The 12,264-nt window shown below is 40.5% G+C and overlaps 1 protein-coding gene across 2 annotated transcripts in view; it reads left to right on the top strand.

Annotated features, from left to right (window-relative positions):
* Positions 1-12,264, top strand: part of flt4 (fms related receptor tyrosine kinase 4) — a 46,848-nt gene that overhangs the window by 24,953 nt on the left and 9,631 nt on the right. For both annotated transcript variants that reach the window (XM_044363642.1, XM_044363641.1), the window contains exons 8-16: positions 1,539-1,656; positions 1,823-2,007; positions 3,701-3,866; positions 6,300-6,435; positions 7,045-7,153; positions 8,432-8,791; positions 9,604-9,750; positions 10,633-10,764; positions 11,344-11,450. In XM_044363642.1, coding sequence (XP_044219577.1) covers positions 1,539-1,656; positions 1,823-2,007; positions 3,701-3,866; positions 6,300-6,435; positions 7,045-7,153; positions 8,432-8,791; positions 9,604-9,750; positions 10,633-10,764; positions 11,344-11,450 — 1,460 coding nt within the window. The remainder of the gene's footprint in view (positions 1-1,538; positions 1,657-1,822; positions 2,008-3,700; positions 3,867-6,299; positions 6,436-7,044; positions 7,154-8,431; positions 8,792-9,603; positions 9,751-10,632; positions 10,765-11,343; positions 11,451-12,264) is intronic.

Consider the following 12,264-nt stretch of genomic DNA (forward strand, 5'->3'; position numbering starts at 1 on the left):
AAAAACAAAATGAAATTCATCCTCGATAACACCAAGACTACAAAAAACACATCAATGTTGTTCTTCAGGGATACCTTTATATCTGCCTACCTCAAATGCCAGCAGTAAAGTACCAGTTCCTCACTGAGCACACAGGGATCTTTGCCCTCCGTAAATTTAATTTTATATATGATTCTGTATAGTACTATTATTTGATTTGAATGTAGTTTCTAAGCTCTGGTTTCTTACAAATATCCTTCTTCCATTGTTCCTTATAGAGCTTTAATTGTTTTTGTTTGACTGTATTTATATTACACTGCAAGTGATTCCTGAAAATAAGATTCAAATCAGAAAGAGTCAATATTGCAGTGACCTCTCTCGACCAAGGATAACTGTGAGCTCGATCCCAGTTAAAGATCTTTTTGGTCAGTCATTCCTCTGGCAACTGAATACGGCGGTTCCACAACGTCACCACTTCAACTCTCTGCTTTACAAGACATGACTCCCATCCCATGTCACCTTCAACAGCTCGCTTAGCAGTAAATTTATGCAACCCAAGAAAACACCTCATGGCTTGATTCTGGATGCCGTTACTCTCGGGGGCATCCTTAAAACCCAACACTCCTGCAGAATAAAATGAAACTGAGCCCACCATTGAATCATAAAGTCAAGTGAAGGTTGAAAAACTAAGGACAGGACACAATTTCATTTTATTCACTACAGACCCTAGTGCTCTTCCTGCTTATTCTGCCAGTACTTTAATTCCCTCTGTAAAGCACATATTTTCATTAAAAACCAAACCAAGACATGTATAAGAACTAGTGTACTTTAGAGACATTGGTCCAAATTTAAATATATGGTTGTTCTGCTGTTTATGTTGCTTTCTATACTTTATATTCTGTGTTTTCTCACTATTAATGATCATTCTCCATTAACTACATCATAAACTCAGAATGTTTAACATTTTTTTGTAAATTAATCTCTGTCTCTGCAACCAACACAATATCATTAGCATATAACTAAACACTTAAATTCATACTATCAATCACTATATCTAGATTGGCCTGCTTAATTACTTCAGCTAAGTCATTTACATAAAAGACAAATAATGTAGGTAAAAGTACATCTCTTTGCCTCAGTCCAAATGGAGTAGCAAACCAGCCAGTCCTGAAATTATTTAACTGCAGACAATAAACTGGGGCTTTGTACAAGGCTTTGATGGCATTATAAAATTTACCATCAATGCGAGAACATAATAATTTATACTTGAAAAGGTCTCTATTGATCCAATCAAAGGCTTTGTTGAAATCAACAAAACAAGCAAATATATTTTTCCCTTTTTGTAGTCATGCTCTCTACACTGAGGATATTACATAAATATGGTAAATAAGTAAATACCCTGCTTTTCCTCCAATAATCCACGAGTCTCTAAGTAATTATTACATCTGTTATTGAGGATACCTGAATATATTTTGTACACTGTATTGATCAAGCTAATACATTTGTAGTTTAATGGAAATCTGGGGTAAACTTTTGCAAATGTATGTCTCTTATTCCAGAAAAGCCGTTTATTAACCTGGACTACAGAAATGGAAAAGTGGTGGAGGTAACTGCTGGTCAGAAGTCGTTCAAATTACATGTGAATGTGTCTGCCTTCCCCGCACCTGAAACACAATGGTAAGATGAGACTCTCTGGTGTGCTCATTAAATCTAATGAGCAATATCCACAAGTGTAATTAGTCCTCATACGGCTGAGATTAACAGATTCATTTAGGGGCAGAGCACCACAGCAGGAGGGTATTCTGCGCTGTTGCAGCTGTGTCTTGTGTGTGTTTACATCCAGGTATAAAGATGGAAAGCTGATAAACGAGCGCCCGGAGTTCAAGATGAAAAGAATGAGGATGCACCTTAACCACGCTTTGGAGATTAAGGATGTTTGTCAAGAGGATTCTGGGCTCTACATGGTGGTGCTGAAGAACAATGCCGCTGCACTGGAGAAGAGACTTAACATCACGCTTGTTGTCAACGGTAACTAGTCTGTTGATCTGTGTACTCTCGGGGGGAGATCACGCCACATGTTTTGTGTGTAAATAGTGGATGTGAGTAGATTCAAGATGGTTTAGAAACAATGATGTGATAATTATGATGAGTGCTTTACATAAAAAGGTGTAATATTCTGTTCTTATGTGTGATTTGTATTTGTGGAGAATTGTTATATTTTTTTTAATCAGAAAGTTAAAAAAAAAGCTTGAATATCACAACAATAGAAGAGCTGCATCAATGAAGAAAAGATGCACAAAAACTTAATGGCAACAGATTGATTAAGAAAACTGATTTATTAATTTTTTCATTAAATTTTGTAATAGTCTAGATACAACATTAGCTTATTGCTACAATGCATCATTACAAACCACATGTTCAAAGCAAATACAAAGAAAACACCTAATCTGTTGTTCCTACTTTAGAATACAGTATTCGCAAGAGGTTGTCAATGCAATAATAATTTTCTTTTGTAGACTTCTCGGTTGTTCGCTACAAATTTCGTAGGCAACCTGTTGGAGTGGAATTTGAGACAGATATTACGCAGAATTGCATTTGTATCTTGCTCTCTGAGTGAACTATGCACAATTCTCCTTGTTCTCTCCCCATCAAGCTTTCCTCTCTGTTTCTAATGTCCCTGTTGTGTTCTAGTCACATTCTAGTTTCTTCACATCATTCAAAATCTAATGTAAATGTCTCATAGCTGTGAATAAGAGTATGAGGTTGATTTTTCTGTCTTTTTGTGTTAGCCTTATGACAGTCTGGCAGCTAGTCCAGGGTGTTTCCTTGTTCTGCCTAGTAAACATAGACTTGGATAAGTCTGTGACTGTGAGAAAGTTACTCCTCTCCCTTTTCACTGGTCCCTGGTTCCCAACATTACTGATGTTTTTGTGTTAAATCACTAATTTCAGTCTAATGTTTCTGTTAATTATGCTGTCTGTCATGTTACGCAAATAGTGGAATATGGGTTCCATTTGGATGGTGTGAGTGTCACAGTGTTATATTTTGTTGAAGGGCTTCAGTACTGTTGTGATTTGTTTTGTGATGGTTGGACAGGTCGTCCGCTTAATCAGTGACAGCGACAACAGGTGTGCATCGTTAGCTGCACCAAGCAGTGAGTCACTAGGTGCTGTCAAGTTGAGGTATGAAGGGTAAAACTGCTCTGTAGTAAATGACATTCTGTATAATTTGGTGCACTCATGGCTGTGCGTGTGTGAACATAGAAAACAGTGATTGTTAGCAGTAACAGAGAAATCCACGTCAATGTTCTATATGTTTTGAAAGCTTTGTATCAGTTCGGCTCACCCTGTGGTAACTTGAGTAGAGGATACGTTCCAGTTAGTTGGGGCTGAGAAGGTAAAAGGCCAGTCACTGGTTAATTGAGATGGAGTAGGGAAGAGAGTAGGTGGCAGCTTGCTGTGAGGCTGCAGATTTTGTGCTTTGTTTCAGTTATTTTTGTTCAATTTCGCAGGGTTCATTTTTGTCTCTGTTTTATTATTAGTTTGATAATAAACATGAGCCTTTTATTGCAAATACATCTGTCTGCCAACCTGCGTCATCCCTTTAAAAGTTTCTTGTATCAAATAACATCTTCTGCTCTTTATATGGGGTGGCGGTGCTACAGTGACCCTAAATATTATGGCTAGCTGAATGGATGGAATGACTCTCTCGTCTTTCCCAGTTCCCCCACAGATTCATGAGAAAGAAGTGGCAGAACCGTCCAGTCCTTACCCGAGCGGCAGCAGCCAGACTCTAACATGCACCGCCTACGGTCTCCCCGCTCCCAACATCAGCTGGCAGTGGAGGGCCTGGGGTCCATGTGTCCTCAACAGCACCCGCAACAGACTGTAAGAAAATAAAACAACACTTCTCCCATATACACACACTCAAGACTGATATTTTTGCAAACTCTATATGTGTGGGAGCAGATAAGCTTTGATTGAACTGGACAGAAAAGAGAGGAGTGGGATGCAGTGCATGAAGCGTAATGTGAGGACCAAATAACAAGAAGAGGTCAGCGTGAAAGTATCCACTGGCTCTGAGTAAAGTAGAGAGGGAGGAGATAATGTGGAAGGAGGTGGTGAAGAAAGAGAAGTGGAGGTGGAGGAAAATAGCAGAGATAAAGAGGAAGGTGGAGGAGACGTAAACAGAGGAAAGAGAAGACGAAAGGAAAGTGTGTCTGTTCGATGTCTAACATACAACCTCCCCCACGCAATAATATTGTGCTGCTATTACTCTGTGGCTGATCCGCCATGGTTCAGCTCTCTCACAGCGGTCTCACTTTCTCACATATATATAGGCAAACACGTAACACACACACAGACTCACAAACTCATTCATGTGTCAGAAATGCACATAAACCTTTGAGGTGTGTTTGAGCACAAAAAGCACTTCAGGGTGCTGTATATCACACACATACATGCTTAAATGCACACATAAACACTCACACATACACACACACACTCTTATTGCCAGGCATCGCCTGGGGCTTTTTCTCCCCTTCTCCATCTACACTGAATCCCCTGACATTATATAATGGATTCTCTGGACAGTCATACAGTACATTTAGCTTATTTCCATTCCTTTAAGCCCTTGTGTTGTGGCTGCTTCCACTGAATATCCCTCAAATATTCACCTACCTCCACTGTCTTCCTCCAAGGCTTTATTTCGGAAGTTATTGCTGTTCTCTTGACCTTTCCATGTGGGTATGCCTATAATCTGTCCATATAGGCAGTATAGGCACAACACACAACAGTGACAGGTTAGGCACAACTTTAGCTCAGGCTGTCTAGTTCACGTTCTGTCTCATGTACATCTTTTGTGACATTTCATGGGCACTGACTGAAGCGAGGCTGTGTTGACATTTTCAGCTGCATAAGAATTGAATTTCCTTTTTTAATCTCATGGTCGAAGATGTAGTGCAGGACTTTCTAATATATCTATCATGAGTCACAGCAGCCTGTAGTACTGTGGTAGCACAGTGTGGATTCCACTTCCTGAAGTGTGTAAAGAAAATGAATTGAAAAATATCAAATATGAGCAAACAGTATTTTCAAATGATAAGACACCATCAGTCAGAGTCTGTATTATTCATGTCACATCACAAAACATTTTGGCCATGGTGAAGCTTTCTTGCAGTTTGTTTGTTCCAAAAAATGTCGAACTGGTCCTTTAGAACATTATAAATACTGAGGTCATGAGAAAGAAGAAGAGTCATTAATACATTTATGATATAATTGTGAATTTTCTCTCTATAGACATTGTTTTCTTTGATCATAATCCCTCTTTCCCAAAAGATATGATTAATTTAATTATTTTGTCAGGCAAATATCACATATATAAATCAAAATCTACTCCAAATTTCTGTTTTTGTTTTGTTTGATTTATCTCATTACAGATACATTAAAATCAGTCACTGCTATAAAAAAGGTCAAATGTGCTGCAAAAATGTTGCCAAACATCACATGAAGTCTCTGCAGAAGACTCTTTATTTGTTTATATATTGTATCGTTTTTATGACATGCAATTCCTTTGATTTATTTATTGATTTAGTAGATTGTAGATTTTGTAGATTTTATCTCCATTATGGTCTAAATGTAATTCCGGCACAATAAACAATGCTGATGCTAATCTTAGTTTAGCATGTTGCTAATTTGCAATAAAACAAAGTACAGCTGAGGCAGTAAAATATTTGTAATATTTTACTCCTAAAATTACCAGAAATATTACAAACTACAACCTTGCTAGTGGTTATGTTCAAGGGAAGGGTTTAAGTCTTCAGGGAGTGCATGTAATGTCATGCAATGTAATGTTTAATCCACACAATCCGCATAGTTCACTTCTAAATTGATATATGTATGAAATATCTAGGCAACTGTGTGCTTTTTGTAGAGTATGACCAAGGTAAAAAGAATTGACCCTGATCACCTTCTGCTAATGAAGAATAGTTAAGCGCTGCCTTCAGGAGGAAATGCAAAACAAAATTCCATTTCATGTTTCATTAGTTCTGCTATGATGTTCACACTATGGATCTTCATAATAGAAATGGATACTGTAGTTTTTCCATTAGTGACCAGGACACTTTGCATAATTGTCTTGGCTTTGGGATGCGAGCTGATGTTCAGATCTAAAATGCATTCCAGTGTGTGGAGAGAAAAAATTCTCATAAAACCTCAGGATGTCTGGTTTGATGTCCTTTTGAATTCTCCCCCACTGCCCACTCTCTGCTCTGCATGTCAATGAGGGGGAGATGTCATGAATGTGTCTGTGTTTCTCTCCAGGGTCCGACGAGACAGGAAGGGCCGGAGTGACAGGATCGCGGACTGTCAGAACTGGCAGAATATTAGCTTGGAAAACGCCATGAATGAAATTGAGACTATTGAAACGTCTGTCGAAGTGGTGGATGGACGACAAAAGGTTCGCCCAGGCTGTTTGATTATTACTGTTGTTCTATGGAAAGGCCTCCCTTTTCCAAAATGCATGATGTTCTATAATAATACTAATATTAAAATTTCTGTAAAACAATGCCTATTATATGAATATTATTAGGATGCAACCCAGAAAAGAATACATTTACATAAGTTGACTTATCCGTGAACTGTGATGTTTTTATGTAAGCGTCCCAAATTCTGAGCTCCATAACAAAATTTGTCAATCAAGAACCATTTCCACAGTAGAAATATTTAGAACAGTCTTCCTCTGCAGACTTCCTTTGAGCGCTGGTTATAAACACATCCAGACACACATGCAGGGGAACACACGCGCACACACACACACACATACATGTCTGCACATTTGTAAACCACAGCTGTAACAGGAAATTATTACACGGACACGCAAATGTCCTGATGTTTTTTCAGTCACACCTGAGTGAGTTTGCTTTTTGTTGGGCTTGTCAGCACAATATCTGGCTCGTGTCAGCTCACAGTTCAAGAATTACATGACAGCGGGCCGCACTTCCTTTTAAAATATCCGTGTCTCCTCCAGATGAATTAAAAGTCTCATCCACCTTTTCTCACCCTACAGATAGTGAGCAGGCTTCAGATTCGCAACGCCAGTGTTTCAGTCATGTACAAGTGTTCTGCTGACAACAAAGTGGGAAAAGACGAACGGCTGATTTACTTCTATGTAACCAGTAAGTATGTTGAGTTGGATGTCACCTTGCCTTTGACTGAGAACACAGAATTCAGCTCCCCAAAGTACTGAGTGCTATGAAAATAATTTTGGTGGTGTTTGTCCAGATTTTGAGATATCATTTTCTGAGATTTCTGCTTCCACCTCATTACAACGGGGGTGAAAACAACTCTGTTTTTGCTCACAGTATTGGAAAATTACTTTTAAAAAATTCTACAGCAACATTACTTTTTATTGAAGAACATTGATGGGTTATTGAACAGGCTTCCATGGCACAAGCAAGTGTTCGAAGTGACTGTTATTAACTATTCTCACTGAAAAGAATGTTAAACAGCAGAATAGCCCTACTTGAGGAAAATGGCTTTTATTTTTTTTTTCTGCTGAATTGTTTAAATTCCATTTTCTAATTCTGTGAGCACCATGAACACATTTACACTCCTCCATTTCAATGGGGTGACAATCGAAATCTCACACACATCAAGGAAATGAAGACTATCTGCATGGATAGATACTACTGGATTCATGTGAGAAATGTTTTTTGTAATTTAAGTGAACTAATCCCTTAGGGCATAATTTTCATCAAAGGACGGGTTCACAATTTTTCAAGTCTGTCTTAAAACAATAATCAGGTGCCCAAATGAATATTGAAACAGTTTTTTTTTTCTTGCTGTAATCATTCCTCCTGTTCATACTGACTTTAGAAGATCCCTTCTTAATGCACCATCCACAGTCCTTGTTTTGAGTGAAAATGTATTTTAAAGTTTATCTAAAAGATTACATGAGGCGTGAGCAGTCTGAGTTTGAAATAAAGTAGATATCTTCCACAATTACAGTCTTTTTAGTAAAAAAATGCCTCTTTGTGTCTCGACTGTTTTTCTGTTCGGCTGCAGTAGAACAGTAACAAAAAGAGAGAATTTGGCACTAAAAAGACAGGAACTTTGAAAGATATTGACTTGATCTGACTAATTTAGATGTGTGACTCTTCATATTAGCTTCAAATAAACTTTTAAATACACTTTAGCACCGAAGGGGGATTGTGGATTTTGTCCTCCATCACCTACATTGTAAGTGTATTATGAAGGGATCCCTTAATAGTATGAACAGGAGGAATGATTACAGCAAGAAAAACATGTCAGTGTTCATTTTGGCACCTGACTGTTGTTTTAGGACAAAAGTGAAAAATTGTGAACCTATCCATTAACATCACATTACATTGCACAAGCTCTGTCTTACTAGGTTACCTAGCCGCTTCACCTAACCCCTCTCTGTATCTTCACAGCCGTCCCTGCGGGGTTCAGCGTGGACGTGCAGCCCTCAGAGAATCCCCTGGAGCAGGAGAAAGTGTCCCTGTGCTGCAGCGCTGACAATTACACCTACGAGCAGCTGCAGTGGTACCGCCTTGACCCCCAGGCTCTGAAGGATGTGCAGGGCAAGCCCCAGGAGCTGGACTGCAGGAGCGTGCACCTCTACGCTGTCACGCTTGATGGCCAGCTCTCCTTCCAGGAGCCCTCCAACAGCTGGGTCCTGGATTTCACCATCCCTGCTGTACAGCTGCAAGATGAGGGTCATTACGTCTGTGAGGCTCAGAGCAGGCGGAGTGGGGAGAAACAGTGCCTGTTCAAATACATCTCTGTCAAAGGTGAGAGATAAAAGAGGTGGAAGCTCCAGACACAGATGTACACACACGGTCTGATGTAGAAAGCCACTCACTCTGACCACAGCTAATAGACCCTTTTCACAGCAGACATTTTAACCTTTTTGAAGCAGGAAAAGCACAGGTGTAAATACTAACTTTAATGATAGTTCCATTCCATTAATTGTCCCAACAAGCCATGTCAGTGTGAGCAAACATAATACCAGAGACCTGGAACCGGATAACCTAAACGGAATGCAGCCTTCATTAACATTAATAATTCCACCTGTGCTTTTCCTGCTTTGACAAGTCAAAATGTCCGCCGTGAAAAGAGTCTATTATAGAGAAAAGGTCAACCCTCGGCAGCAGAAACACACAGGTCACAACGGACCCAGCACTGAGATGCTTGGAGGCTTAAAAATACACACAAAGAAGAGCCCACGCAGCCCCATACCCACATCCACACATAATGGAGAGAGTACCTGGTGTTCGCATCGCATCAATATGTAGTGACCAGAAAACAGAGTTGAGACGCTGCAGGGTTGAAACACACAAACAAATTCATGCTTTATTTGCGTTGTACGCTGTAAGTTAACCTTGCATCAGTGCCTGGCGGATAGATGTACATTTTAATGGGAATTTCTGACTTTTGCCCTTCCTTCAATCCTATGAGACTCTTGAGTAAATATGTACATTTACAGTCCTTTTACAGGGCTGATATTGCATTGCACACATTCAGTGCAGGCAAGTAATAGTGTTGATTTCTCCTTCTTTCTCCTGCTCTCTTTCTGTCTTTTGTCCCCTCCGCCTCTCTGTAGCCCTGGAGGCGCCTCGGTACAAGCGCAGCCTCACCAACCAGACAGTTAATGTGACCGAATCCCTGCGGATGGAGTGCGATGTGGAGGGCAGACCTCTGCCCCGCCTCTCCTGGTTCAAAGACAACCAGCCTCTCCACCAAATGTCAGGTGTGTCAGCCTACACCTACACTGGTGGTACACTTATTTACACAACCACGCTGCTGCCCACTCACCCACCAACCCAGCAGCCTCACATACATAACACATACACTCATACACCGGCATTGTCTGAGTTACTCATGGAGTTTGCCTTGTTGAATCTTAATTTAGCAGAATTCGTATTATCCCATGAGGTTATTCTGCTGAGGTGAGTTTCCAGCCCGGTTTACTACATCCTGCTTACACATTACATAAAAGAGCAGATGTTTATGACAACTTTCAGCAGATGTTGCTGTCGCTCAGCTATTAAAAGCCAAAAATGAACACACAGATATACAACCGCCCACCAGCCCACTCACACACACTCATACTGTTAAACAAATGTGTCAAACAGCAACAGTGACAAGAATACTTGTATGGATGTACAAGTGTTGTACGGATGTGCCGCCCTCCCCCCTCGCCTCCCCCACCCCACCCCCCACCCCACACACACACACACACACACACACACACACAACCCCGCAGGGCAGATAGACATGGCTCATTAGCTTTCTCAGTATGCATCTCTTCTTAACATCTGAAGGAGATGAGGGGGTGGAGGAGGGGAGGAAGAGAAGGGGTGGTCAGTTTGGGTTTGAGTGACAGCTGATGCTCTGGGTTCACTCAAAGGACCCACAGGGACACACAGCTCATCACACAGGACGATAATAAAATAGTTATATAGACTGAGGTCCGGATGTGTGACAAAAATGTTGTTGAAAATGTTGCTGTATTGATGATGTGAGAGGTGAGGAGAAGTTACAGATGTGCATTGTTTCACATTGAAGTACGGGTGTGTGTTCGGGTGTGTGTGTGTTTGTGTGTCACTAATCATCCCATGCCTCCTCGCAGGGATCCAGCTGCAGGATGCAAACCGCACACTGAGTATCCAGCGAGTTAGAGAGGAGGATGCCGGTCTTTACACCTGCACCGCCTGCAACCAGCGTGGTTGTGTCCACTCCTCAGCGGCTGTCCAGGTCATTGGTGAGAGACACACACACACATACGCAAACACACACTCACACACACGTATAACATATCGCCGAGACACCCAAATCCACTCACGCACTCTCAACACTGGCTGTACTTTTTCAAGAGCACTCAGGCTTGAAATCACAGTTGCCCTCAAACTCACATCTTCACACAAAATGTACTGACTGAATTCTCATTGTTCACCTCTCACACTTGTCGATACAGCTTGTGCTCTTATGCGCGGCTCTCCACAATAAAAATCAAAGTCATTGACTGTGGGGTGGGGACATTTTATATGCAGAATGAATAATGTAATGGGTTTGCTGGAAGTGGTTTCCTGATGAATTGCTGAATTGAGTACATTGATGTTTAGCTCATTGCTGTAACTTAAAGATTTAATGTAAAGAGCCTGTCAGAAAGCCAGGAACAATTGTTTGTAATATAGCACCCCCTACAGTCAGTGAGAAGTAATGTCATCAAAGAGAAATTAAATTAGAAGACCTGTAAGAGGATACATAGATGGTTTCTGAAACGTGTGCATCTAAAAGTGGATTTCTTTCTTTCTCTTATGTTTTCTTTCTTTCTGTCAAGGTTCAAGCGACAAGGCCAACGTGGAGATTGTAATACTCATCGGGACTGGAGTGATCGCTGTTTTCTTCTGGGCCTTGCTCATCCTCATCTTCTGCAATGTGAAACGGGTCAGAGGTCGCCGCTTACAACTGTGTGTGTCTGTGTGTTTGTGAGTGAGGCCGGCAGCTTGTGATGGAAACTCTTTAACCTTTGACTCACTGCAGCTCTGTCGGCATTTGAGCGCAACCCGTTTGATCTTTATGTGAGTCTGTAATTTACTGCTGACAGAGAGCTCCTGATATTTCCTGTGAGTCCAGAATTATTTGTGTGCCACTCTTAGACCTAACAATAAACAGGACCGTAACGAGGCACAGATTGCTTTTTAGTTTCTCCTCACTAGGTCACATATTAGATCACCTCACACAGTTGATCGATATGTGGCTTGATATGTGGAGGTGTTTTTTTTTTCCCACTCTTCTCTTTCTTATCTCTATTCTTTTTTCCAACAGTGAAAGGGTTACTGTTAACACATTACTTAACAAAAGTAGATAAATGATTATGTACAGAATGTGGACACCAGTCCCCAAGACAGCTATTGAAAACCACAAAATAGTCAATATTGGATGAAAACTAAATACCAGTTTCTCAGAAAATGAAAATGTTTCCAGCCTTGTTTCCAGCATGACCACAATTTATTCTTTGACTCATCTAATAGGGTTAAAGAGGTTGTTGCCTTCTCAAGTATGGAAAGAAACTCCCAAAATAGGAGTATGCATGCATATCCAAACCAAAGAGGGCAGGTGGCGGGCTGAAAGTGTGCAAATGTACAAATAAACAAATAAACAGCTCACACAATGCAGGGCTCCAATGTCTACTTATTATTGATGCAATAAATAATAAGTAGACATTGGAGCCCTGAAGCGTGCAAGCTGTTTATTTGAT

This window comes from Thunnus albacares, chromosome 10 (assembly GCF_914725855.1).
Source record: "Thunnus albacares chromosome 10, fThuAlb1.1, whole genome shotgun sequence".
Lineage (NCBI taxonomy): Eukaryota > Metazoa > Chordata > Actinopteri > Scombriformes > Scombridae > Thunnus > Thunnus albacares.